This window comes from Salvia miltiorrhiza, chromosome 4 (assembly GCF_028751815.1).
Source record: "Salvia miltiorrhiza cultivar Shanhuang (shh) chromosome 4, IMPLAD_Smil_shh, whole genome shotgun sequence".
NCBI lineage: Eukaryota > Viridiplantae > Streptophyta > Magnoliopsida > Lamiales > Lamiaceae > Salvia > Salvia miltiorrhiza.
In genome coordinates, this window is record NC_080390.1 from 49,700,139 (window position 1) to 49,726,001 (window position 25,863).

The following is a 25,863-nucleotide window of genomic DNA, read 5'->3' on the forward strand; positions in this document are numbered from 1 at the left end:
TAAAAATGAGAAATTAAAAGAAATTAGAGCTTTTTATTATGATTTAATATTATATGTGTAATTTAAAATTTATATATATTCTACGTCAGTGTTAGTAAAATTAAATCTACATTATTAATATGTCATTTTTTCGATCATCAAGAAAAAAAATCATGAAAAAATTGAATGAATATCAAAATATTTGATAAAAAATAAAAATTTTAAAGATTATGGAGAAAATAAATTTATGACAAAGTTGATGATATTATAGGCAATCAACCCTTTATTTTTTTGATGATTGCTCCACCAACCCTTTCAAACTCGAGAGGCCAGATACAAATTATGCCTACTTAATTTTAAAGAGAAGGAAGGTGCCCACCAGCCACCAACGTACAACCAAAGCTGCGAATTGTGATATTTATATATATTTTCCCACTGGCAATATTCCTCTACGGTCCCTTCCCTACAGTAATTCAGCGGTTCCACCCTAGTCCTCCAGGTGTTGAGGATACTAGCGTCATTTAGGTACAACATACTAAAGCATAACCGTACAGAATCCTACGCTACAGACTAGAGAGAGTGGTACTCTGGAATTTGACCTGGGGCCGCCAAGCGGAAATAAAGCATTTCTATTAAGTGTGTCTGCATCGCAAAAAGGTAGAGATAATTCTTCCCCCGCTCAATCCCACCTTCAAAGGCAGCTCACCAAACTGGTTTAACTCTCTCTTTCTCTCTCGTTTTTTATATTATACCCAGATTTTTCCAACATATTCGTGCAATTTTCTCCTTGATTGATATTTGCACTTTTGTCCGACTGAATTTAGGTAGGCGTTTTATTTGTGTTAGTTTGTTGGATTTAAGTTATTGTCAACGATTTTTGTGACGCGAGATTTGATTTGAGAATCGAGATTTTTTTTGCTTGGTTGGGTATGCATAAGATGAGGTTAGGTAGGGATAGTGGATTTGGTTGTCTCTGCGTGTGTGTGAGTGTGATCTGTTGTGTTGTTTGATGTTGATCAGGGAGTTGTAGAGAGAAGCTGATATGTTGGGAGTTTTGAGGAGAACAGTTGCCTGCCAAGGCAATCATGCTTGGGTAATTCCCTCTTCGTTTTTGCCCCCTTATTTTACTTCCGCTTCTTGGTAGTTCATTTATTTGATTGTTCACTACTCTCGACCTGATTCCGGATTTGATTTTGGTTGAAAGGGTTTGGAGCAAGGACTTCGAGTGATTGCATCTAGGACTCTTTCTTCTTCAGCAAAGGAGGTAATAACTACCTCCACCTCGTACTCAGTTTTACGTTTGTTGAAGCCATTATGAGGGGAAATCTGATGAAATGACTAGTAACTAACTGAAGAACCTTTTCTGTAAAGAATCTATAAACTTATTGATACTAATATTGAAGGCATCTCAAATTCCGTCGCTTATAGGAAATTATGTTTCCAATGCCATTTCATTTGGCCTGTGATTATGGTGTGTCTGATTCTATATCGTCTTGCCCTTCATATTCACTTAGTGTCTTAGTGATCAGTCATTTATTGAGAGATTTAATGTTTATAAGATGTATTACTCATGTCAAATGACGTTATTGCTATTTGTTCTATAGACGATGACAGTTCGTGATGCTTTAAACTCGGCACTTGATGAAGAGATGTCAGCTGATCCAAAAGTCTTTGTAATGGGTGAAGAGGTATCATGGAACTTTAAATCACTTCATATGAAAATGATGTTCTACTTTATAATTTGTGTTGGATGTGTCACAATGTTAACCCAGCTATTGTCATATAGGTGGGCGAGTATCAGGGTGCATATAAGGTGAGTATCGGTTCAATGATGAAGCCTTCAAATGAAAATTACTCCGTATCACTAATTTGCTCTCCATTTATTACTAGATTACAAAAGGGCTTCTTGACAAGTATGGTCCGGAGAGAGTAGTGGACACACCCATCACTGAGGTTGGCTCTTTTCCAGTGCATATGAGATTTTTAAATTGGATTAAGTTGAAATTAATTCTCAATTCCATGAATTACATAGGCCGGGTTTACTGGAATTGGAGTTGGTGCAGCATATTACGGTCTAAGGCCTGTAATTGAGTTCATGACTTTTAACTTCTCAATGCAGGTTAGATTTCTCCTTATCACTATGTTATAGCTTCACAAAATTTGTATATTTAGACTTTGTATCAGTTTTTTCAAGTCCTTCAAAATTGCAACTGCTTGTTGTCACAGTTTCTTCTACCATCATTCTTAGGTATTTTAAGTCCCACAATGACGTCCGATTAGCCAATTACACTGGATCGATGTTTCTTAAAATCTATACCCTGCCCTGTAATGTTAACTTTAAGAAATGTTTTTTTCCAGTTTCTTGCCAGCATGTTCTGCAGATGGTGGTTCTGTGTTTTTGTAAATTTTTTTTTCTGTGCGCTTATTGCATTTGCATTTCTGTGGGAACTTTTGGAATGAAGTCTATTCTAGAAATGCTCTTTCTAGTATATTACCTTTAGGAGTCTTTTTTTGACATAGTCAGAAGATGTTTGTTGAAAATTCAGAAGGAAGTCCAATAAGATAAAGAAAGTACAATAAAATTGGGTAGTATCATGTTCTAATCCCTCTAGGGGAAGTTACCAATTTTCTTTATCACCCCTAGACATAAGAGTATGAAGCCATATAACTTTATCAATCTTGACTTAATCAAACATTAAAATTTAAGGGTCCAGAGGTATTGGATTTGATTTAGTATATAACGTTGCATTTTTACCCGACATTTATGACTATAATATATATATATATATATATATATATATATATACCCTCACCATCCCCATAGTGTATGCGACAAATGTATGCATTTCGATTAGAGTCGTATTCTATGGTTATGGTTCTACCATATACATATCTTTTTCATTTCGTTGAAAATCAACTTTTCAAAGATTTCCTTTTCTGTTTTCCCCTCTTTCTTTTCTGTGGTGTTTTCTTTCTTTTAACGCAATGTTGCATTCTTAATTTTCTAGTCCGACTTTTATGACTATAAATTTTCATAGACTTTATTTCCTTTTTCTCTCTTTCTTTTGCGTGGTGGTGAGAGCAAGGTAAGGTTTGTGGAGGTGTTTTAAGCTACACCTTAACATGAATCCCCTCCAAAAAAAGCATAAGTAAATTCTTAAGTGTATTCTCTTGCAACAAAATGTGTTAGGGCTGTGTAATGGAGGTAACTGACAAGTTCTTGCTGCAGGCCATTGATCACATTATTAATTCTGCTGCAAAATCAAATTACATGTCCTCTGGTCAAATATCAGTGCCCATTGTTTTCAGAGGCCCAAATGGTGCTGCTGCTGGTGTAGGTGCTCAACATTCTCAGGTATGGACTATACTTCTAAGCTCCATTGGTTGATAGCTGCTGAAGCTGTAAAGGGTCTAAGGATGCATGTCATAGGACTTACTGGAATACATCATTGCCACAACTTGATAGTTGATAGTGGCGCGGTGTCCATTATGGAAATCAAATTTGAAGTAGATAACATGACTTAATTTAATTTGATGTTATCCTTCATTAGTGACAGTATAAAATGCGCAAGAAAGCACAAACACACAGTCCAGATTTGTGAAGTTTAAGAAATATCTTCATACAGGAAAGGACATCTAATATAAAGACAAAACACACAGTCCAGATTTGTTCATAGTCACATGGTTATCTCCGTAATATAAAGACCATTTATTCCAACTTATCAAATTCAAATATAAATAATTAATTTTGAAACATTCAAATTGAAATTACTGGGTATAAAGTACTCTTCAAGGTAAAATTCTCCTACTTAAGTTACAGGCAGGCCACATGTCCCCCGCAAAGTCATAGGCTTGGCCTATAGTATCTTTCTAACAATATGTCAATATCTCATCCCTTGTGAACTCAGAGGCTATAGCCTATCGTATCAAAAATAATATAGAAGTTTCCACCTAACTCTATCTAACACATGAAAAATCCGGTTTTGAGCTTCTGAGGTGATAGTTTTACTTTTTCGTTGGTGTTTTTGTCCCTTATTTTCACATTTGTAAGCAGTGTCCATATATGCAAGTCAGATAAATATAACGAATAAGCCAATATAAACCTACGAATAAGCTGCTTGTAATGCACGAATAACGTATTCAATTGATGTGGTGAAATTTTCGCTCCTTCATTGATTCGAACCCAGGTTAAATTTTAGCCCCCTCTAGATAAATATCAACCATAGGATTTGAATATCTCACGTTTCAGATTCATTCTCATTTCTCACCACATTTGACCATTTTCACTGGATCCTCTCTCTCTCTCTCTCTCTCTATATATATATATATATATATATATATGTAAGGTGTTCCGATAACCGATTAGTCTTCGAGCAGCTAAGTAGCTTTTTTTCTTTCATGATGAAAGGGTGTTGCAAGAATGATCATTTGGGAGTGTGAAATCATGACTCTTTTATTTTATTTTATTTTATTTTTGAATTGAACTGCACTTAATGGAATTTTAAAACAGTTAAGCATTAGTTTCTGAATAGATTTCTTGTAATGTCTGGAGAAGGAAATTGTTATACAACATATGCAGTTACAGTTAGCTATCAATATATCTCAGTGCGAACTGACTTGTATCCTTTGTAGTGCTATGCAGCATGGTTCGGTGCATGCCCAGGTCTAAAGGTACTGACTCCTTATTCATCAGAAGACGCTCGTGGCCTGCTTAAGGCTGCAATAAGGGATCCAGATCCCGTTGTCTTCCTGGAAAATGAGCTGCTGTAAGTACTCGTCCTCCTGTCTAGTAAAAATAGTCATAATTTTCCCAAAAAATAGTCTTGTTCCATTTATAATAGACACTACCCCGCAGTAAATCAATACATATTACCCTCAATATATCAACTTATTTACTTATTCTACCACATATGGTCCACCACTTTAATTAGATCATCTACAATTAATCATTGTTAGCACTACCCTCCCATTCTCCACTCACAATACACTCAACTACAACTATTAAAACCTGTGTCACTCCCTCTTAGGACTATTTATATAGGACGGAGGGAATATTACTTTGGTGTGATCTTAAACTAATGTTTATTTTTCTTGGGGATTAACTATTTATATACAGATATGGTGAATCATTTCCTGTTTCAGCTGAAGTCCTCGACTCTAGTTTCTGTCTTCCTATTGGGAAAGCCAAGGTACAGTATGCCCCTCTAAAATATCATGCTCTTACTGTTTGCAGCTTTATGATTACCTAGTCATAGTTTGCTAATTTTTTGACAGATAGAACGTGAAGGAAAGGATGTAACTATCACTGCTTTCTCGAAGATGGTCGGCTATGCTCTTCAGGTCTGTCATTTGTTGTTAAATGTGTCTTAATTGCTTAATTTTATTGAGTATAAATCCGATCCAATTAAATAGATCAGTGTATAAAATCTTGACCAATTGGTAATGCTCCTCTTAATCAAATATACACAGGCTGCGGACATTCTCGCAAAAGATGGAATCAGTGCTGAGGTAACTGAAATGTTTCAGTAGATCCCATTTATACTTTCATATGGAGAGTGAAGTTGGAATTACAGTCATGTTGGGGCTCCTGTTGCATGTGCAGGTGATTAATCTTCGCTCAATCCGCCCTCTTGATAGAGCCACAATAAATGCTTCGGTTAGGAAAACAAACAGGCTGGTGACTGTGGAGGAAGGATTCCCTCAACATGGTGTTGGTGCTGAGATCTGGTATCTTATGCTCTTTCTCACTCCCTAAATTTTTAGTCCTATCTCTTTTAGTTCTTAATGCTGATTTTATGATTCAATTGGGCTTCAGCGCATCTGTTCTTGAAGATAGTTTTGAGTATCTTGATGCAGCTGTTGAGAGGATTTCAGGAGCTGATGTTCCTATGCCCTATGCTGCAAATCTTGAGAGAATGGCTGTCCCACAGGTATACCCATCTGCTCTGCTCTCTTTTTGGAATTTGATTCTTTTTTTTTTTTTTTTAACTGGCACTGTGACTAAAGAACTGATCCAAATATTGTCTCATGTGTAATTGATCAGCATCCCTCCCATTAACTAGAACATGCGCTAAGTTGCCACAAAAAATGTGCTTGTTTCACCTAGATTATTTGGGTTGCAGGTGTAAAAAAGTTGGATACCCCACCTAAATCTCTCTATTCATGAGTTGGCATCTGATGAATATTTTAACTGTAAAATTTTCAACCCTCTCCTGAATTAAGAAATTGGCGAGTCAAACTTGGAAATATCCGTGCTGTCTTTTCTTTTTGGTGATCCTTGTTGCAACTCAATAGTTATTGAGTATCTGATGTTGGGCGTGTTTGTCAGATTGAGGATATTGTCCGCGCAGCAAAGAGGACTTGTTACAGATCAGCTGCTTTGGCTGCAACTGCTTAGAGCTAACAAGAGTGGAATGCTTTCCCGCCTTTACATACATTACATTTTTTAGATACTTCTTTCCACCCTTTTCTGGAATAAGTTCATATAGTCCACATTACCATAGAGGCTTAACAAGTCTACGTTGAAAGCCTTGTTGCTGAGGAGAGCTTCGTATGCCTTTTTTGTGATAATTTCTTGGTACTCGCCAAACATGGTAGTAAATGAGCAAATTCAATCTTCTGCTAAAGTTTTCAATCTCACGCATTGGAAAGTTGCTGTAAAACTTTTGAAAAAATGCTCACTTCCCCTTTAATTAGTCGTCATAGAGCCAGCATTTCCCATTATGAATGAATTTTAAGACAAAAGAGTCGGTATCAACTACAGTATAACTCAAGGATTCCAGAGTAGTCTACACATATACCATGAAAAAATATCTGGATCTTTCAAGATATTAATCATCCACCCGAAGCATTGTTGTCCACATATAAATACAGTGGTAGTCTACTTGGATAGCATGAATTCAGTCACAATGTCAAAACTTTCAGGTATCGTAATACGCTGATAAAATCTAGGGTTAATTGCTGGGCGTATTTATTCTTGTGTGGCAATAAATTGGCAAAATAATATATTTTTTTTTAATTTTTTATTAATAAAAAAGTAAACACAAAGAAAATAACTCACATTATCAATATCTTAATATATCAAATCAAATAATAATATTTTTTTAGTTGAATTAATTAATTGAATAAATTCAATAATGGTAAGGAAATTCCAAGAAAGTAAATTTAGGTCATTAAAATAAGAAGCATTGGATGAAATTGTGTTTAAGAGATGAATCCCCTTATGTTCGGCGCCCAAAAAGTCAAACGAGTTGATTAATTTGATTTGTAGTGCATGTTATTTGCATGAAAAAATTCGAAGAAAGCAAATTTGAGTTATTTTCTTTTTGTTCTTTTTTTATTTTTTTAATTTGATTTGATATATTAATTTATTGATAATTAAAATATTTTTTGGCTGATACATTTACATTAGAAGAATCCCCTTACTATGATTGAATTTATTCAATTAATTAATTTAATTAAAAAATATATTATTATTTGAATTGATATATTAAGTCACCGACAAGCTTTCTGTTCTTTTTTTATTGATAAAAAATTAAATAAAAAATACTATTTTGCCAACTAATCGCCACGCAAGAATAAATATGCCACGTCAAATATTGACAGGCCATATTAGCCTAAAATTTGGCCGGAATTTGAATTAGTAGCAAAATCAGATAAAATCAAAAGTTTAGTAATTATCACGCCACAGTTCGAAGTTTGTATGCAAAACCAGAATTAGATAAAAGTTCAGTATTTTATGGGCAATTAACCCTAAAATCAATAATGACTACTTCTAAACTACAAGGGTCTTCAACTTGATCAAGCGATCTTAGGTGGAGACCAATTTCCAGACTTAAAATCTCTATAGAAGCTTGACTTCTTTGAAACAATAAAAAACACTGCGAAAAATAGAGCAAATCAAGATGATTAATTTGGATGTGAAGTAACACAAATTGTCCTGTGACAAAAAGACAAACCTGGAATTCCAGGCACGATAATATCAGAATTTTTCAGAATGTCATGAAGTGTTCTTCTCTCATTTATTTTGACCCAGTTGGAGCCATTACCTGAAAATTGATGAAGAATAGATTAACAATTATGCCAAATATCTTTGGTGCAACATGAAAATGTGCTCTGCTTTACCATTGACAAGTGAAGAAAAAGCGCTTTCATAACAGCAAAGGATGTTTAAAGCTCTCATAACAAAGCATAGGAATTGCCACTTTTAAAATAATCAATTTACGCACCAACTGTTGTCTACTATGAATGAAGTTAAGAATTCTGTTTTGAGGTACTTTAAACCTCATTGTTCTAGAGCCAAGATTGACCTCAAACTCGTGTGACAATAGATAATACTCCAGATGTATATTTATATATATGTATGAAAGATTTTAATATATCCAAATGTCTATTGTAGCCCTTCATGAAAAAAGATAAGTGATTATCCATTCTATTAGAATAATAGCACATCATATTGCATTGCCTTCTTTTCTGAGACTGGTGTTAGCTAAATTTGCCAAGTGGAATCAGTCAATGGATTGTAATTCATAAAAATGTAAAACATACCACTTGCAAAGGAAGTGCGAGTAGCAATATCAGTCTCTTCACCTCCATTCTTCTCCAGATGAGATGCAGCGGTTCCTTCTAACAGATAATTAAGAACTTCTTTTTTGGAGAAACTAACTCCAGAGTCAGCCTGTTGAAAATCAAGATTTTGCCCCCCAACAAATGTAAAATGGGAAAATAGATGACAAATAAGGACATAAAATGAGAAGAAAACTAACCAAATGAAAACATAACCAAGTAAAACTTGAGATCTATGCTAAACTTCAACATGTCAACAGAAGCTTAAAATTTTTCTTTTTTCTTTTTCCTTCCAGAAACAGCATTTTTAGAACAATTAATTTAGCTTACAATGAAACATGTGAGAACTTTCATGTTTTATAAAAGAACAGTTTGCACACTGTTAGATACTACTATAATACTTAGGGGGTGCTTGGAATGATGTGGCATGGGGAAGGAATATGGTGGATGCTTGGTATCAAGGAATGTTTGCCCTACAGTGACTTTGATATCCCAAAAGTGGGGATCAGTTGCACTCCTCATAAATGGCAAGAATTAAGATAATGTCCTTAAACCATTCTCGATGCCCCCACTTCTTTCTTGAAGAATAATGAAGGTATATGAGATATAACAGCTGCTACCCCCCAAAAAAGGAGAAAGATACAATGGAACATTTCTTACCTCATAGTACAGCTCAAGAGCATCACGACTGTATGCATTATCTGTATCCCAGGGCAAAGGTGGACTGCCATCAGAGAACATGTATAGAAGCTAAGGATTACATGATTTACTAGCAATTGCATTCGTTATTAAATACTAATAAGAAAATGACAATATTAGATTGACTGAAACTTTCACCAAAAAAGAAGTATATGGCAAGGATATCATGTCAAGATGGACGGAAAACATATCAGTCTCGCAGAAATCCTCAATGATGTCGCTGGACATAACCTCTGCATAGAGAAGCACAACAGGCCAATGGAGAATTTTGTTATTGTCCAGGACTGGTTTTTTAATACCAGTGAGTTCTTGATACATTGCCTTTCCAAGTTTTATCCGCCTATCCTCCAAGGCAGTGACAATATCCTGCATGTTCCCAACTTGAAAGTTCAAAACAGGAATACTTTAGCACTCAAGTTACACCAAAAAATACAAACTCAAAACCTTAGCTGCTGCAACAGCTTTGGAAAGTTCAGCTTCACGTCGTTCATGTTCTGATTTCTTTACATCGATTTGCTTGGCTAGCTTCTTCAGTTCTTCGTTGTCTGGATACTGCTGAAGCCCTTTTTCACAATATGATCTTGCTTCATCCAACAGATTGAGCGACAATGATGCTTTGACTGCCCTATAAAGAGCCTAAACTCCAACAGAGGACTTAGTAACTGACTGAAAAGCTAAGCTTTATACAACGAAATTACAATGGAAGCACAACCTTAACATTTGTTGGACACAACTTAATGGCCTCCTCAGCATCCTGGAGACTTCGTCTGTAATTTCCCATGAGCAGATTCACATGCGCCCTATTGGAATAAAGAATAGAGTTCTCTGGATCACTTAAGGCCTTCTGGTTAATGGCTCTAGTATAGCAATCAATAGCATCTGAGTAATGCTTCTTTCCCTTTTTTACATACTCGTTTCCCTGTTCCTGAAATGGCGCAAAAACAAAATACACGATTTTCCCTTCATCCTTCAACCTTCTTGAGTAGAAACAGAAATATTCTCAAAACTTGTGTTTATGGTCACTCATGGTTCTTAAATCCCCAAATATTATCATATTAACAATTTACACCTACAAGTAACTATAAACCATATTATTGCACGCACCATTCTAAAATCATCTTTTTACCAAAAGATCATAGACTTTTTCACCAGTTATCCCTTCTTTTCTGATCAAAGCAAATGCCAGCCAAAAGGCTTCAAAGGAGTTTCCTTTTTAATAATGAAGGCACAACAAATAGTGATTCTTTTGGTACAAAAGATTTTGGTCATAATTCAAGAAATAAGGCAAATGATGCTTCAAAATTTTACACTGGAAATAGTTGAGGCTCCAACAGTTTCCACCAAACTAAACTCCATTGCCAACCATCAACTTCAAATTTTACACTGGAAGAAATATTCAGAAAATACTCATCATAAATTATAAGAATTGTTTTATTTAATCAAATATGTCATGACGATGCTTGTATATAAAATGTTTACATATCCTATCGTTTTTTGTATTTATTAATTGAACTAATATATATCCTGTCAAAAGTATTTGTAAACTGAACACTAATAAAATAAAAACAGAACAATCAAATTAGCGCCAAAAATAGTATTGCTCTGAACCGATAAATCAATCAAATAGAGTAGTGAAACACCATTTAGCATCTCTTTTATACATAGAAATTGCCTTCGGCAGCTAATCGACAAGTACTTTCATCAGGAACTACATTATAAAAAAAGAAAAAAAGAAAAGAAAAAACAAACTCATCGTTACAGTCTATAGCTAATAAATCTTAAAAACACATGCAACGAAGCGAATAATCTGATCTAAGCATAATTAAACATATAAAACTAACGAAAACCTGAAAATGAAAATTGAGTAATATAGAAATTTAAAATTGGGATGAGAGAGAACCTTGAGCTCAATAGCAGCGGACTCTTTGAGCGCAGCAATAGCCTCAAGATCAATGAGCTCATCGTTGGTCTGGGGTTCAGAGCCAGGATCCATCAACAAAGCCATGGGTTTTCAATCAAGCAAAATATTGAGCTAGATTTTTCTGGAACGACTTGGTAGAAAATCAGAAGCAGGCAGCAGCGGCAGACTACAGTGTTGATTTTGAACAGAAAGTGTTAAATGCTAGAATTATGGGCCTCTTTTGTTGGGCTCATGGATTGAGGGTCCTTTTGATTCTTCACATAAGGCCCAATATATTATTCTCCACTTCTTCTAAGAAAATATTTTAATTTGACTTTCATACTTGTTTGTTACTAACATAGATTACACATTAAAAACAATTTAAAAGAGTGCATATATGTATTACAAATAAAACAAAATAGGAGTCGCGAATTTTAGAAAAATGTAAATAAATGGTTGATATAAGATTAATTGATGTTATTGCTGAGATGTTACCCCTTCCCCTTCCCTTTTTTATTTGTGTTTTGATTAATCTTAACTAGATCTACTTAAACTAATTATATCAACTAAACCCAGAATAATAAATTCTAATTAAATTATGTAATTGGGAATTTAATTGGAGATTGTGAACATCCTAATTAATCTTTAGTAATCTGTAATTAGCTGCTACTGAACGGATAAGATGAGTTCCTAGTCCTACACCAACTAAAGAAGAAAAGTAAAGATGAGGCCTACAAATTTATAGAAATAAAATATTATCTATACACAATATATATTTGCGGACATCTTTAATTCACAAATTCTTAGTTTATGGTTAATACGATGATGATTTAGGTGGTATCTAGTGCACCAGTTACTGAAGGAGATGAGATTATCTACCCACGATGAATATATAAGTGAGCAAAATGGAATTGAAAGCATATTGTCTAAATATAGATACAACGTGGAGCTGTCGTCTGTAATAATTTGGAATTGTAAATTGAGGAATTACACTAATAGACCATCCCCTGCGCCACATATCTTTACACCACACCTGTCGTCTTTATTTATTTTTTTAAATAAAAACAATTGTCTTTCTACATTCCAAAATCAGCGCAAACATACAAAATAAGGGCAAATTGGGAAGGGGAGTTTTGACCACCAACTTTATTCAAAACATTGCATCTCTGATTTATCCAAGATATTTTAAATTGTGTCGAATTTTCTACAAATACTTGCATTATTTAAAATAATTATCTAGCTACGTGGCAAATTATAATCGTCAAGGCATGTTGAATACAGCAATGTTGCAGATACAGTATTATCCGATGCAATTAAATTGTTTTAAGGCACAGTTACAAAAGAAATGGTTGCAAGAATTGAGGATATAGGGTTATAATTCTAACCTGCAAAAGTTTGAGCCTATCACAAAGTTGAAATTAGTTACACAAATAAAGACTTCATTTACAAATTTCTCTAATAAGGTGTTAACAGGCTACGAGAATAATATTGTTATCTACGTCAACCAAACTTGTTACTATGCTCAAATTTAATTTCACATTTTATAGATGTTACATATGGCGAAATTGGTTTTAATAGAACTTCATATTGATATGTATGCGCGTGTACGTAGTAAAATGGAGAATTTTAATTTAAATAATTAATTTATTGCAACTTATACAAACTTAGCGTCAATAGAACCCTATTACGAATATGCAAGCTAGCTAGCTACTTCATTGATTTGTAGAGTTTCTTAAAAATATTGAAAATACACAAACATACATATAATTTTTTTTAATCCGTATATATATAATAACTTGGCTATAATTAAAACTTATAGCTAGCATCGATCATTCACATACGCGAACAATCCATAATAATTATTTCTAGAAATTAAAGTATTTATCTATCCATAAATATTAGTGCTCATATAATTGGGGAAATCATATCATTTTTTTATTATGACATATAAACCACCAAACTAGATAAGCCTAGCTATCCTCGTTTTTTCCCTTTAAAAATAATTGTTTCTCCCTACTTTTTGATATTATTGCTGAATCGGATAACACAACGAGCTAGGGCCGGGGTTGATTAATTCCTTAATTTGTTTCTATTTGAATCAGATAAAACTAATTAAAATTATAGAAATTATTGCGAAGGTCGCAACCCTAAAATGACTAATGTACCCCTGACGTGCAGAAAATTATAATATCTCAATAAGAGTTGGTCGTCTCTATTAAAATTATCACTAGCTAGATCGCTTTTCACTTGCCAATTATATAAAAATAATTTGATTTGGCTAAGCTTAAAAACTTTGGGAACTTGTGTCCTATGTATAATATCCATGCATATAAATAGGTATTAAGAATTCAGTAGTGTCCATAATTATAAGATAGCTACAAACAATTTCTTTTGAGCTAGGTTTGCATATAAATTTTCCAGAGAGAGATCAATATCATGGCAGGTTTCTCTTGGCAATGGGCTTTCGCATTTGGACTACTTGGTAACACCTATACTATATATATCTACGTCTGTCTTTTCTTGCTATTTTATATAGATATTTTTGAGATTAACGCTTAATTAATTTAATTAACATCAGTTCTTAACTAATTTACATTTGCATGTATATATTATGAATAAGAATAAAACCACACACACTAAGAAATTCATTCAGTGGATTACTTTGCTTCACTTTTCGTGAATGATCTGATGCGACTTAATTACTTAAACTTTTTATTTACTTATATGATTCTTGCAGGTAATATAGTGTCGTTCATGGTGTTTCTTTCTCCAATGTAAGTTTACTAAGCATACAACATTGATTACTATTTAATTGGTAATTAATGATAGAATTAATGGTTGAATTGCAGACCAACATTCTATGCAATCTACAAGAGGAAAACAAGCGAAGGTTATCAATCAATTCCATATGTGGTGGCACTGTTTAGCTCAATGCTTTGGATTTTCTACGCATTTCTCAAGTCCAACACCACTCTTCTCATTACCATTAACTCTTTTGGTTGTTTCATTGAGACCATTTACGTTTGCTTCTATCTCTTCTACGCTCCAAACAAGGCCAAGGTAATTAACCATGCAATCTCTTTATTATTTTTTAATTTCTCCAATCAATTGGTAATTATTGGAATGCAGGTGCAAACCCTAAAGATGATTGTGCTTCTTATAATCTGCGGCTTCGGATTGATCGTAGTGTCGACTATGTTCCTCGTGCGACCGTCGCAACGTGCGATGGTGGTTGGTTGGATTTGCCTCGTCTTCTCCTTGTGTGTGTTCGTTGCCCCATTGTGCATTCTGGTTAGCATATCAAATTGGATTAATTAATTATACATAACTAGAACTTGATATATTAATTAATGTTATTGCAGAGAAGGGTGATACAAAGTGAGAGTGTTGAGTACATGCCATTTCTTCTATCACTATTCCTTACACTTAGCGCCGTCATGTGGTTTTTCTATGGCCTTCTAATCAAAGATTACAACGTTGCAGTAAGTTCATCCTATATAAAAGTATTTTGATTTTAGTAAATAAATTTAAATATGATTGTTGTATGTATAGGTTCCAAATGTGGTAGGCTTCAGTTTTGGCGTGCTTCAAATGGCACTCTATGTAAGGTACAAAAACTGCGGAGAAGTTGAGTATTAAGCAAAGGCTTCCAGAATCAGTATTAGCTCAAGTTGTAGTCTTAGAGGAACCAAAATTTACAGAACAAATTATCAGCATTGTCAAACATAATGAGGCATTAAATTCCGAGAAAGTTGGAGAGGCTTCTAAGGATTATGAGATGATCAATACAAATGTAGTCGACACATCTCAAGAGACAGGGTTTCAAGTTTGATGAATATACGTACAGAGCTGAGCTGCATGTAAATGTATGTATATATATGTTGCTCCTAAAATAAATTTCTGTCATTTTCCAATTATATCCTCTATTTTTAAAAATGAGTGGTTTTTAAAGTGAAAACATGGGTTGGAGAAATTTTTTGGAAAAAAAAAATTAAAATTGAAGATACAAACTGTATATAACCTTATGGGTATATATTTTTGATCTACTATAATGGTCAAAACAATCATGCAGAAAATGCAGTTTTAACGATCGAAAATTTCGGTCGTTATAAAACTGAAAAAATGATCGTTAACACAATTACGACCAATTTGATCGGTCATTATTTGCATGGTCGTTCTGAAAATTAAAAATCGAATTTTCGATCGTTATAACTATTGATTTGAGTCGTATTTTTTTTTCCTATTTTTTATATTTAACGACAGAAAATTAGATCATTAGGAAAAAATATTAATGTAACAATCTAGTTTTTGCCCCACGAGTATTTCGATATTTCTAATGTATTTTGGACTCAATCACATACGTTTTGACGAACTTCGTAGTGGGCCACTCATCCTAGTAGTGCTTTAAGTCTAGTACGATTAACATTGAAGTTTCTTTCATGTAATCACCAATATAAAATATGCGTATAATTGATATAACTAGCACTATTAATTCATTTAAACTCTTTTTTCAATATAATATCAATCATAACCTTAGAATCTGTCGAGAGGATATCTGCGACTTGTGGTGCCGACGAAAGATTGACAACAAAAATAATGATCGATTTTAAAATAATATTCCCTTGTCCACGAAAGAACTTTCTACTTGCCTTTTTGAGACGTTCATAAAAGATTGAGTGAAATGAGATTATGATAGCAATTGTTATTTTATCAAGAAAGGATTGTGGTTTAAAAGTGGTGATTTTTTTTTTTTAAATTACTTCAGTAAATTATAGTGCTACGATTATTATGTTATAGATAAATTTAATGAGATTATTATTGATATAAAATTTATAGAAATTTGATTAATATTAAATATTCATCATTAATTTCTATCGACGTTATAATTAATTAAATTCTTGATAATATATTTATTGTGTATTTTCATTACGGCGAATAACAAAATTATTATGTATTCTTGACAATAAATTCTTGATAATATATTTATTGTATATTATTCCACCATTGTGAATAAAACTAGAAGAGAATACCTCTTAAACTAGTTTTGTGCTCTTGTGATGAACGAGAAATATAAAATAAAATAATTTTTATATATTAAATTTTAATTATTTATTAATAATATATGAGTATAAAAAATTTTAGGTTGTATAATATTGAGTTGGAGCAACTATAGCTCATCCTTTGAAATAAGAATTATCATGAATGTTGTTGGAGTAGGATGATGAAGTTATTAAAACGATGTCTCTTATTGAATCTTCAAATATTTTAAGCAACATATCATCGAAAAGATCGATAGATGCATAATCATTATTATCTAACAATTCACTATGAAAATTCTTTCAACTCATCGGACTCATATTTTGAAGTCTTGTGTTCTTAATCAATCGTAACATTGTGACCCAATCCGACCCGACCATGTGTTCTTAAAAATAAAGTAGTATGAAATTATATTAAATAGGTATTGGGTGAGATCGGTCTTACTTAAGAGACTGGTCTGACCTTACCCGACACTCCATGTGGCAAGAGAGGAGTGGTCGAGGTCGTGAGCGCGAAGCTGACGGTGCACCGACGGGTAATTGGCAGAGCTAGCGGCATGAGCGCGGTGCAGGGGACGCGCCGGTGCGGCACAAGCACGGGACAGGGGTGCGTCGACTGGAAGGAGAGGCAACCCGAGGGCGGGGCTTGGGGCTCGCCGACGGGAAGGTAAGGCGGCACGGCTCCGGCGAAGGGCGCGATGGCCGTGTGAATGGTGGAGGTAGAGAACTTGTATTTATTTGGTCAAATAATTATTATCGTGAGAAAAAATAATTATTGATATGAAGAAATATAATGTTTTAAAATATGAATAATTCAAAGTAATTATTATCGTAATGAAAAATAATAATCGATATGAAAAAATGTCATATTTATAAAACGTCACTTTTTTACAATAATTGTTATTTAAATTGTATTTTTACTTATTTAGATCCGACCTGCACTCTGTCCCTGCCTGACCCACGCCCTGCTCTTATTCAGACTCTTCTCATGAATGAAATTGGGTGTACAAGAGTTTTTGCGGTATATATTGTTCAAGTCAATTTTCGGTTTAATGGTATTAAATAGCCTCTCTTTTAAGGCATGGTATATTGGTATTAAATGGCTTAATCCACAATATATGTGTGATCTAATAATCATTAATCATTATATTTATGCATGATATTTAATTTGTACATCCCTTCACTATAAATTGAAGTGTGGTATCCAATTTCAAAAAATTAAAAAGCAAACCACACTAATCCAAATTTGCTTATTTCTCTGAATAAAATTGAAAATATAACTTGAGCAGCATTTATCCCCACCTGGCCACCTCTACTCATCATCTTTCTTTACCAACTTCCTCATCTAAAACTGTACACAAAAATATGGCCATTTTAACCGTACTCCAATTTCCCTATGTTTTGTTTTATACACAAACCGAATTATGAAGACAAATACAGTTGATAAGCAGAAGTGATTCTTGGGAAAATGGTCACAGCTATGTCGAATTGCGGCCGAACCTGAAGTCCATGGAGCGAGCAACGGAGGACGGATAGAAGGCATTGATGAAGCGACGAGAAGGAGCGCTGTGAGGCTCTTCATTGCCGTTCTTCCTCCTCTGAAGCTGCACTCCTTATCTGCAATGACTTGGGATCAAAAATTGAGGAAGTGAAGGAATCATCAGCGAGTGACCCGACTGTGCCATCTTGATGTGGTGGTGGGAACTTCTCGCTCGTGCACTTGCTCTTCCCTTTCCCATCTGACATCACTCTCAGCCTCTGCACAACATAACCAAGCATCGTAACCAATGCATATACATATGTAATGTCTATCTATTCTAGACACGGCATTTCCCTTTTATTCTCAAGAATATATATGTAGTACTATTTCTATAGTGTGATGGTGAAATTAATTAGATTAAGAAAGTGGTGACATACGTCTAGATTTGTTTGGAGTTCTGCATTGGCTTCTGGAGCTGGAACTGCACGGATGACCTTGTTGTGTACTCGAGTTCTTCTATGACCATCGGTGATGTGTGATTTTCTACCTATACCACGTTGCCTACATAGGTAGAGAAAACGATGTAACAACTTAGAAACATGGTAAAACTATTAGAGAATGAAGAAAGTAAGTCACCTTCTAGCTGCTTCATCTCTCAATTTTAGATCCATTTCCTTGCTAGGAGGAAATTTTGGTAAACTTGATGGTTCACAGGCACATGGTTCGGTTGTGAAAAACTGGCCAAAACAGCATATCAAAATTAGCCTAAAACTCTCCAGCAATGTAGCATGAGATTTTTCATTGGACACGTGAACTGAGAGCAAACGAAATTGAATGTCGCTTACCTTACTATTCAATGCTGCAGTAGCGGTACCTCGTGCATGAGGATCAATTGCAAGAAGAGTTTCTATCAGAGCAAGAGATGATGGTGGCAAATCCTTATACGTCTCCTTTATGCAACATTTATAAGGCTGCTGGGGTTTATAAAGAGTCGCATTGGGCAACCTGGATTTCTTCCAGAATTCTTCAGGAGGAGAACCACATAACTTGAATATCTTGTGTAGTTGCTCCACCTAAGGAGTGAAACAATCCATAACTCAGAGATTTATTATTAAACAAGTAGGACTAGTAACCAGCCAGAGTTCTCATAAAAGAACTACAAGTCTACAACTTCAGAAAGAAGAAAAAAGGAGATCTATATCTATCTATATATGAGATATAGATAACCTAGCTAATAGAATTACCTCTGTTCGGCCCCGCAGTATTGGCTTTCCAGTGAGAAGCTCCGCCAGAACACAGCCGGCACTCCATAAATCGACACCAACACCATAGTAAGTGGCCCCTAGCAACAGTTCGGGAGGGCGATACCAGAGGGTGATGACACGGCTCGTCATTGGTTTCTTGCTATCAGGATTAAAAAAAGAAGCAAGACCAAAATCGGCTATTTTTAGTATTCCTTCATTGTCAATCAGCAAATTGGAGCACTTAATATCACGATGCAAGACACCATTGCTATGGCAATGCTCCAAACCGGAGATCAGCTGTTTCATATAGCATTTGACCTGCATGACGAAAAGTGATTGATGACTAACTACTATGATAATACAGGAGTACTACACGACTCTGTTCAATGCAAGAGAATAGAGCATGATGAAATCAGAGAATAACTAGCTATGATATCGAATTCAGAGTGGGATGTCTTACTCCAAAGGAAAACTACAAATAACTTGCTTAGAAGACAAATTTACAATTTACAACAAAGACATCCAAGCTTTCAAATTGAAGATACAAAAGAACAAGTACAAAACAACTCCTCAATAAGTACTGAAAGGTATTTGATGCATCCCCATCGCCCCCCCCCCCCCCCCCCCCCCACGGCATCCAAAAAAAAAACAATTAAAAAAATTAAAGAGAAGAAGAAAAAGAAAGATCCTACCAAACAACAGTGAATAAGTAAGAAAAATCTGTGTACTTGTAGGTAGCAAAAATAAAGTAGTTAAACCTACTGTCTAATAACCAATTATCAGAAGCTCCGTCATTGATAACAAGGTGTTCAAAGATGAAGCTAATTCCACCATCAGTATCCAAAACGAACAAATAGAAGATATGTAGCTGTTGCTACAAAATCCCAACCAGACACTATATATCCACAAAACTTGCATAGTTGGAGGAAAGAACACACTATGAAAGAAGCATTAAGCCTGAATGAACATATCAATCAAGTAGATAAAAGTGCCCAAAAAAAACTTGTTTGTTTAATACTCCACTTACTTACCTGGGGCTCGGTGAAGTTGGCGGTTTGAAGAGCAGCAAGGCCAGCAAGATCATGCTCCATGTACTCAAACACGAGGTAGAGGCTGCTTGACATGCGCGAAATAACAAGACCTTCAAGCTTGATTACATTGGGATGATTTAGGCGTCGCAACACAAGTATCTCTCTTGCCATGAATCTCACAGTTTCAGGCTCAAAGTTATCAAACCTCACTTTCTTCAGCGCCACCACCTTCCCGGTTATCAAATCCCTAGCTTTATACACATTGCTATAAGTTCCTTGCCCAATCTGCGCCAACATTCCAAATTTAACACATTACTCTAGCACACACACTTTCTGCCATGCACAAACAGCATATCTACAAGACTAATAAGCAAGAAAAAGTAGCTCTATCCTTCCTTTCGAATGCTTAGAATGTTTGTACTCAACGCTTAGAAAAATAGTGCTCTTAACGCAGACGCATGATAAAGGTAGTGTACCTTTACAATCAACAAAGGGTGACTTCACATTTACAAACCTACGGACGATTACAAGACAAAGCAGTAACTCAGCAACAAACAAATTAACGCCGTGAGTTGACGGAGTTATTACCTTGTCAAGTTTCTCGAAGGTGTTCGCCCGCCGCGGTTTCCAGCCCTTGATCTCGTCGCCGGCGACGGCAACCAGCCACGGCGGCCACGCTTCCGCTCCGACGGCGTCCACGCCTATTCTCAGCCTGAATTCCGGTACCGCCGCCGGAGCGGTCCGCTGGCTGTCAGGAGCCTCTGTGATCTTCAGGTCCTCCACGGAGTCCGGCCGTTTATTGTTTTCTCGCTTCCGGCGACCGCCCCACTGGCCGGTGGCTCTTTTTCCAAGAACACACCCCATACCCACCTGTCTGAAATGTCAGCTTCCCATTGCGTCTGAAAAATTCAAAATTGTGAAAAAGAAGTGATCTTTTTTGGATGGAATGAGTAGCACTGCATTTATTGCTCCGTCAGCGAGTTGGTGTGGGCGATTAACACTGATGCAAAAATGAGGCCCCGGATTCAACACACGAGAAAAATCATGAGGTTCCGACCAATTCTTGAAGGAAAAAAAAACGTGAGTGTTGCGGATTTTCGAAATGGAGATAATCAATTTAAGCAAGAACAACAGAGGGAGGAGAAAAACAAATGGTGAAAGAAATGATGAATTTATTATACTGGGCTGGCATTAATTGCTCTGTGTATGTGCGTTTGGAAATTGAACTCCACTACACTATTTATTTAGGTAATAAAATTAAAAAATAGTAAAATATAAAAGAATCTGAATATTGCCCCAAAAATATAAGTTTGCAGCGTGTGCAGAGAGAGAGAGAAGTATAGAATATACAGAAATAAGAAATTGATAGCAATGAAGGAAAAAGGGGGAAGAGTGGAAAAGGTTGCACTATGAAAGACTTTGGCGTTTTTCATCTGCTTGGAAATATCGGTTGCTGGCGTAAGTAGGGAACAACTATTTTTTCTAAATAAGGGAATAAAAATGTTTTAGTAAATTAAAAAAGAATTTTAAAAATAACTCCAAACCATCCAACTTCTTTGTTTTTTTTTTCTACATACGACAATTCTGTTATAATACATGCTTCATCATGGTTAATATTTTCTCTTGTACAAATTTCAATTCATACGATTTAATTCACGTGAAAAGAATAAGAGAGATACCTACAATGATGTTAGGAATAAGTTCAAAGTTGCAGTAGAAGAAGTCCAACTCGTAGACTTTTCAATTTCTCCTCATTCTTTACTTTTTTTTTATTCCTAATTCAACTATCATTTCTGTATTCTTTGGGGTTTTAAATAATTAATAGTAATACACTGTTATTATATACTTGCTTTTGTTTGCAGACTGATAATATTAGAATTACGGAAGCATCACAAATATAACTTTTAATGTAAGAACATGAAATTCACACCAGTTAATAAAATACTTTTTGTTATAAAGATTAGAGAAAAGGTAGACAGATGACAGATCCACATGCATTTCTTTAAATTGACGTGAAACATCTTTCAATCTATTAGGATGTGATCCTTTTATATAAGCCGGATGTATACAATATCTTACTACTATAAACCAATTTAATTTCTAGAACAGTCAAAATAATCGAATATCAAAATTTATCAAGAATTAATTAATTATATCAGCGTATAATCAAATATGTTGATCTCCATGGCGCGACCAACTCAAATGTCGTAAGAACATTCTATCATTCTTACATAAATTTAATCTATTACTCCATTGACCGACTAATTGCATAATGAATCTAATATATGATCATTGATTTAATATGTTGTGCTTGTTGATGTTCGGACACCAAATAGATACTATTTTTTTCAAATGAGTTTTAATTTTAAACCTTTCAAGTCAGTTTTATCAAAAAACTACGCAAACTTAATGTGTCTACTTCAACTTTACTTGATGTTGATTTGGAAAATTCACAAAAGACGATTTCCTTTTAAGAAATAACTTTTCTTTGTCGCACCAAATCTAAGTAATATGCCTGAATAATTTTTAACAATACTTTAATTTATGATTTTTGTGAGTTGACAGGTACTTTAATTTGTAATACAACTATATTTATTCAAGCTCCTAAATCTGAGCTGCAACAAATTAAATCATTTTTTTAGTTAAGGAACTATCGAATAGCACGCGCGCACGATGTCCTGAGTTACTTGTGCGAATAACATAATCTATCCCCACATTTGTCAAACAGAAATTGAATTTGTATAATCAATTAATTGTTTTTTAATTATGTGTCGTGTTTCATGTAAACTAATCCTACACAAATACATGGGCATTATTAATTAATTAATACTAATCATTTATACGACACAAGATTTCCTATAATATTGATTGCCGCAATAGTGACATTAAAATTGGGACATCCGTTTTAAGCATGGTAGGCTTATTGTCCAAAGCATGAGCTAGGGTTGGGACAATGTGACTTCAAAGACATTCCATGCCATTCAGCCTTACACTTCAAGTGTTAATTTCATTCACTACTCAATCATATATTTATCACTCCCTTTTTAAATTTATAACATCACCATGCATTCCACTTTCTCTAGCTAGCTCCCCCTCCAAATTAAATTATTAGAAACAAAAATCATGTCTCCTAATAAACTCAATTCTCTAGCCATTCTCGTTGCCCTCGTTGCAGCCTTAGCATCGACAAATTTGTTGAGCCCAAAGATGCCCCTTGTCCATTTTATCCCTTCAACTATTTCCTCCATACCATTTATCATCACTTCACTAATTAAGCGCAACCATCACCACCACCATCACACAGACGAAAAAAAGACCACCACCATCTGCGACAATTTCCCGCCGGATTTCCCCCCGCCCGACACCAACACCGACGTCGTATTTCTGCGTGGATTCTAATGGATGCTGCAATTTTACCACCGTCCAAGCAGCAGTGGACGCAGTTGGTGTCATGAGCCCCAAAAGGAACATAATTTGGATTAACAATGGGGTTTACTTGTAAGCTAGGCCTATATATAAAAATCATAATCCTTTTTTTTCCCCTCTAGCTAATTTCATGATATAAATATGTTATGATTTTGATTATTCTGTAAATATATATATCTAAATTCAGTGAGAAAGTAACGATTCCGAAAAGCAAAACCTAACATCACATTTCAAGGGCAAGGCTATACGTCAACTGCAATCATGTGGAACGACACAGCCAACTCCGCTCATGGCACCTTCTACAGTGGCTCTGTTCAAATTTTCGCAACTAACTTTATTGCCAAAAACATAAGTTTCATGGTAAATAAGAATATGATGATGATGAATTATATTATATTTATATTTAATTGGTGTATATATACATATAAACATGATTAAAATTCAGAATGTAGCTCCGATGCCGGTACCAGGAGCAGTAGGAGCGCAAGCAGTGGCGATGAGAATCGCGGGAGACCAATCCGCCTTCTGGGGATGCGGATTCTTCGGAGCTCAGGACACCCTCCACGACGACAGGGGCCGCCATTACTTCAGAGATTGCTACGTCCAAGGCTCCATCGACTTCATTTTTGGGAACGCCAAATCCTTCTATCAGGTTAATTAATTTATTATATTCATTTTCATAAGCCAATCCATGCATCCTAATGATGATGATGATGTTGTTGTACAGAACTGCCATTTGGTTTCAATAGCGAGCCCAGTTGCAGAGGGCACGAAAGGGATAAACGGGGCGGTGACGGCGCAGGGCCGCGCCTCCAAGGATGAGAACAGCGGTTTCGCCTTCGTCAACTGCACCATCGGCGGCACCGGCAGGATCTGGCTAGGCCGAGCCTGGCGCCCCTTCTCCACCGCCGTCTTCTCCTTCACCACCATGTCCGATATCATTGCGCCTGAAGGCTGGAACGATTTCAACGACCCCACCAGAGATCAGTCTGTCCCATTTCTCATATTACTTCTTTTTCTATGCCTTGTTTATTTTTGCAACTCAATTAATAAAATACTCAATAACTAACTAATAATACTACAAAAAAGATTTTTAAAATCATAATCTTTCTTACAATTTACCTAATTCATGGTCAAAGAATATGCTTAATTGTGAATAACTTTTTAAATATGCCAATCCACTCATGAACAATAGATTAATTTGATTATAAATTAAATAAACTTAAATCATGCATCAAAAAAAAGTAAGCTTAAATCATACTCCCTATTTTTAATCTCGTGAATTTAGTTTTGAATTCGTCAATTAAAAGTGCCTACATTTAAGAACCCATGGTCCTTAGTTCCGCATCAATTTTTTAAAATCCATCAACCTTTACTCTACTTTTATCTCCGATAATAAACCTACAAATTCAACTTTCATCTGCATCCTACTATCATAATAAATCTACACACCCAACAAAAACAAAACATTATAGCTGCCCCAAAATAATAAAAATTGGCTTTCAAATTTGAAAATTGATTTCAACTTCCATAAAAGTTAGGTTCCAACTTTAATTTAAACCAACTTCCGCACGTACGAATGGAGGCGTAATTAAGAAGAAAACAATAGCTTAACCAAAAAATGATTATGTTTTTATGTTTACGAAATGAAATGAAAATAGGTATATTAAGTGTTTTTAAAATTGTTGTTTTAGGAGTATATTCTACGGGGAGTACAATTGCACAGGCGATGGAGCTAATTCGGCGTCGAGAGCGCTTTATGCGCAAAGGCTTAATGAGACACAAGCTTCGCCCTTTCTAAATGTTTCCTTCATTGATGCCGATCAATGGTTGCAGCCTTTTACATCGTAACTTATGAACAATATTTACATTATAAAAATACTTTGATTCATTTGTCTCCACAAATCAAGAATGTTCAGAAGAAATTCATAATTAATTTTATAGTAATTCTTTTTTTGCGTCTTGTCTCTTTTGTCGACCTATTACGAGAGTAGCTACTGCCAACCGAGAAGGCATAACATATTTATCTTACAATTCGTCTTTATCCTAAGCATTGTAAAATTAACAACCTATCAAAGCAAAGCTTGCAATTGATGATTAAATTATATACCAATTATATATCCCTCTATCTGCACTTTAGATCCCATTTTTATATCCGATCTATCTGTAGCATGATCGATCGATCTGTCAAATTTAATTGGATATTAACATTAGTATATGCGTGCGCACATAAAATAGAACAAACCCTAAAACCAATTAAATACAATTTTATACGTACCATTTCTGGAGAAAAAAAAATATATAGTGAGTCTAGTGTCACTAATCATTTTATTTTGTTGTTGAAAGAAATCAATTTTTTTAAATAAGCGAAAAACTTGGGCATTTAGTAAACTTACAAAATTAATTAGGAGTATATTTTAAAATACTTTATTTATACATATATGCATATATTATTGAGAAATGTTTCATAAAAATACAATATAGTATGTATATATACATATAT

General features: G+C 34.9%; 4 protein-coding genes and 1 pseudogene across 7 annotated transcripts; 3 read left to right on the forward strand and 2 right to left on the reverse strand.

Annotated features, from left to right (window-relative positions):
* Positions 1 to 279: 279 nt before the first annotated feature.
* LOC131020196 (pyruvate dehydrogenase E1 component subunit beta-1, mitochondrial-like) lies at positions 280 to 6,605 on the forward strand. 4 transcript variants are annotated; one of them, XM_057948891.1, is made up of 15 exons: positions 280 to 636; positions 1,000 to 1,072; positions 1,184 to 1,243; positions 1,584 to 1,667; positions 1,766 to 1,792; positions 1,870 to 1,932; positions 2,012 to 2,098; positions 3,209 to 3,334; positions 4,612 to 4,745; positions 5,096 to 5,168; positions 5,254 to 5,319; positions 5,449 to 5,487; positions 5,582 to 5,706; positions 5,795 to 5,909; positions 6,308 to 6,605. In XM_057948891.1, exons 2-15 carry the CDS (start codon positions 1,022 to 1,024, stop codon positions 6,374 to 6,376), a joined length of 1,119 nt encoding a protein of 372 aa, XP_057804874.1. In that variant the 5' UTR covers positions 280 to 636; positions 1,000 to 1,021; the 3' UTR covers positions 6,377 to 6,605. The 4 variants fall into 4 exon arrangements, with proteins under 4 accessions (XP_057804874.1, XP_057804872.1, XP_057804873.1 ...); XM_057948889.1 differs by having other exon boundaries at positions 365 to 692; XM_057948890.1 differs by having other exon boundaries at positions 621 to 803.
* Positions 6,606 to 7,635: 1,030 nt separating this feature from the next.
* Positions 7,636 to 11,354, reverse strand: LOC131020197 (uncharacterized). Its single transcript, XM_057948892.1, has 8 exons — positions 11,144 to 11,354; positions 9,956 to 10,168; positions 9,688 to 9,879; positions 9,407 to 9,609; positions 9,205 to 9,283; positions 8,527 to 8,656; positions 7,938 to 8,027; positions 7,636 to 7,859 (listed from the first exon to the last, which is right to left on the reverse strand). Exons 1-8 carry the CDS (start codon positions 11,246 to 11,248, stop codon positions 7,780 to 7,782), a joined length of 1,092 nt encoding a protein of 363 aa, XP_057804875.1. The 5' UTR covers positions 11,249 to 11,354; the 3' UTR covers positions 7,636 to 7,779.
* Positions 11,355 to 13,579: 2,225 nt separating this feature from the next.
* On the forward strand, positions 13,580 to 14,868 carry LOC131020198 (bidirectional sugar transporter SWEET13-like). The gene is made up of 6 exons (XM_057948893.1): positions 13,580 to 13,625; positions 13,881 to 13,917; positions 13,993 to 14,197; positions 14,273 to 14,434; positions 14,506 to 14,625; positions 14,696 to 14,868. Exons 1-6 carry the CDS (start codon positions 13,580 to 13,582, stop codon positions 14,780 to 14,782), a joined length of 657 nt encoding a protein of 218 aa, XP_057804876.1. The 3' UTR covers positions 14,783 to 14,868.
* A 2,547-nt stretch (positions 14,869 to 17,415) lies between these two features.
* LOC131020195 (probable serine/threonine-protein kinase At1g54610) lies at positions 17,416 to 21,364 on the reverse strand (annotated as a pseudogene).
* Positions 21,365 to 22,924: 1,560 nt separating this feature from the next.
* Positions 22,925 to 25,294, forward strand: LOC131020199 (probable pectinesterase 8). Its single transcript, XM_057948894.1, is given in 7 exon segments — positions 22,925 to 23,306; positions 23,308 to 23,432; positions 23,548 to 23,572; positions 23,574 to 23,720; positions 23,806 to 24,012; positions 24,088 to 24,347; positions 25,055 to 25,294. Coding segments are annotated over 7 exon segments (1,170 nt in total). The 5' UTR covers positions 22,925 to 23,057; the 3' UTR covers positions 25,212 to 25,294.
* The last annotated feature ends 569 nt before the right edge of the window (positions 25,295 to 25,863 follow it).

Coding starts and splice junctions, on each gene's coding strand:
- LOC131020198 (XM_057948893.1), top strand. CDS start 13,580: ATGGCAGGTTTCTCTTGGCAATGGGCTTTCGCATTTGGACTACTTG. Junction 14,435..14,505: donor TTGCCCCATTGTGCATTCTG/GTTAGCATATCA, acceptor ATGTTATTGCAG/AGAAGGGTGATACAAAGTGA. Junction 14,626..14,695: donor TCAAAGATTACAACGTTGCA/GTAAGTTCATCC, acceptor TTGTATGTATAG/GTTCCAAATGTGGTAGGCTT.
- LOC131020196 (XM_057948888.1), top strand. CDS start 1,022: ATGTTGGGAGTTTTGAGGAGAACAGTTGCCTGCCAAGGCAATCATGCT. Junction 1,073..1,183: donor GCCAAGGCAATCATGCTTGG/GTAATTCCCTCT, acceptor TTTGGTTGAAAG/GGTTTGGAGCAAGGACTTCG. Junction 4,746..5,095: donor TTCCTGGAAAATGAGCTGCT/GTAAGTACTCGT, acceptor ATTTATATACAG/ATATGGTGAATCATTTCCTG.
- LOC131020197 (XM_057948892.1), bottom strand. CDS start 11,248: ATGGCTTTGTTGATGGATCCTGGCTCTGAACCCCAGACCAACGATGAG. Junction 9,880..9,955: donor TGTGTCCAACAAATGTTAAG/GTTGTGCTTCCA, acceptor GTTGGAGTTTAG/GCTCTTTATAGGGCAGTCAA. Junction 9,284..9,406: donor TCCGTCCATCTTGACATGAT/ATCCTTGCCATA, acceptor GCTTCTATACAT/GTTCTCTGATGGCAGTCCAC.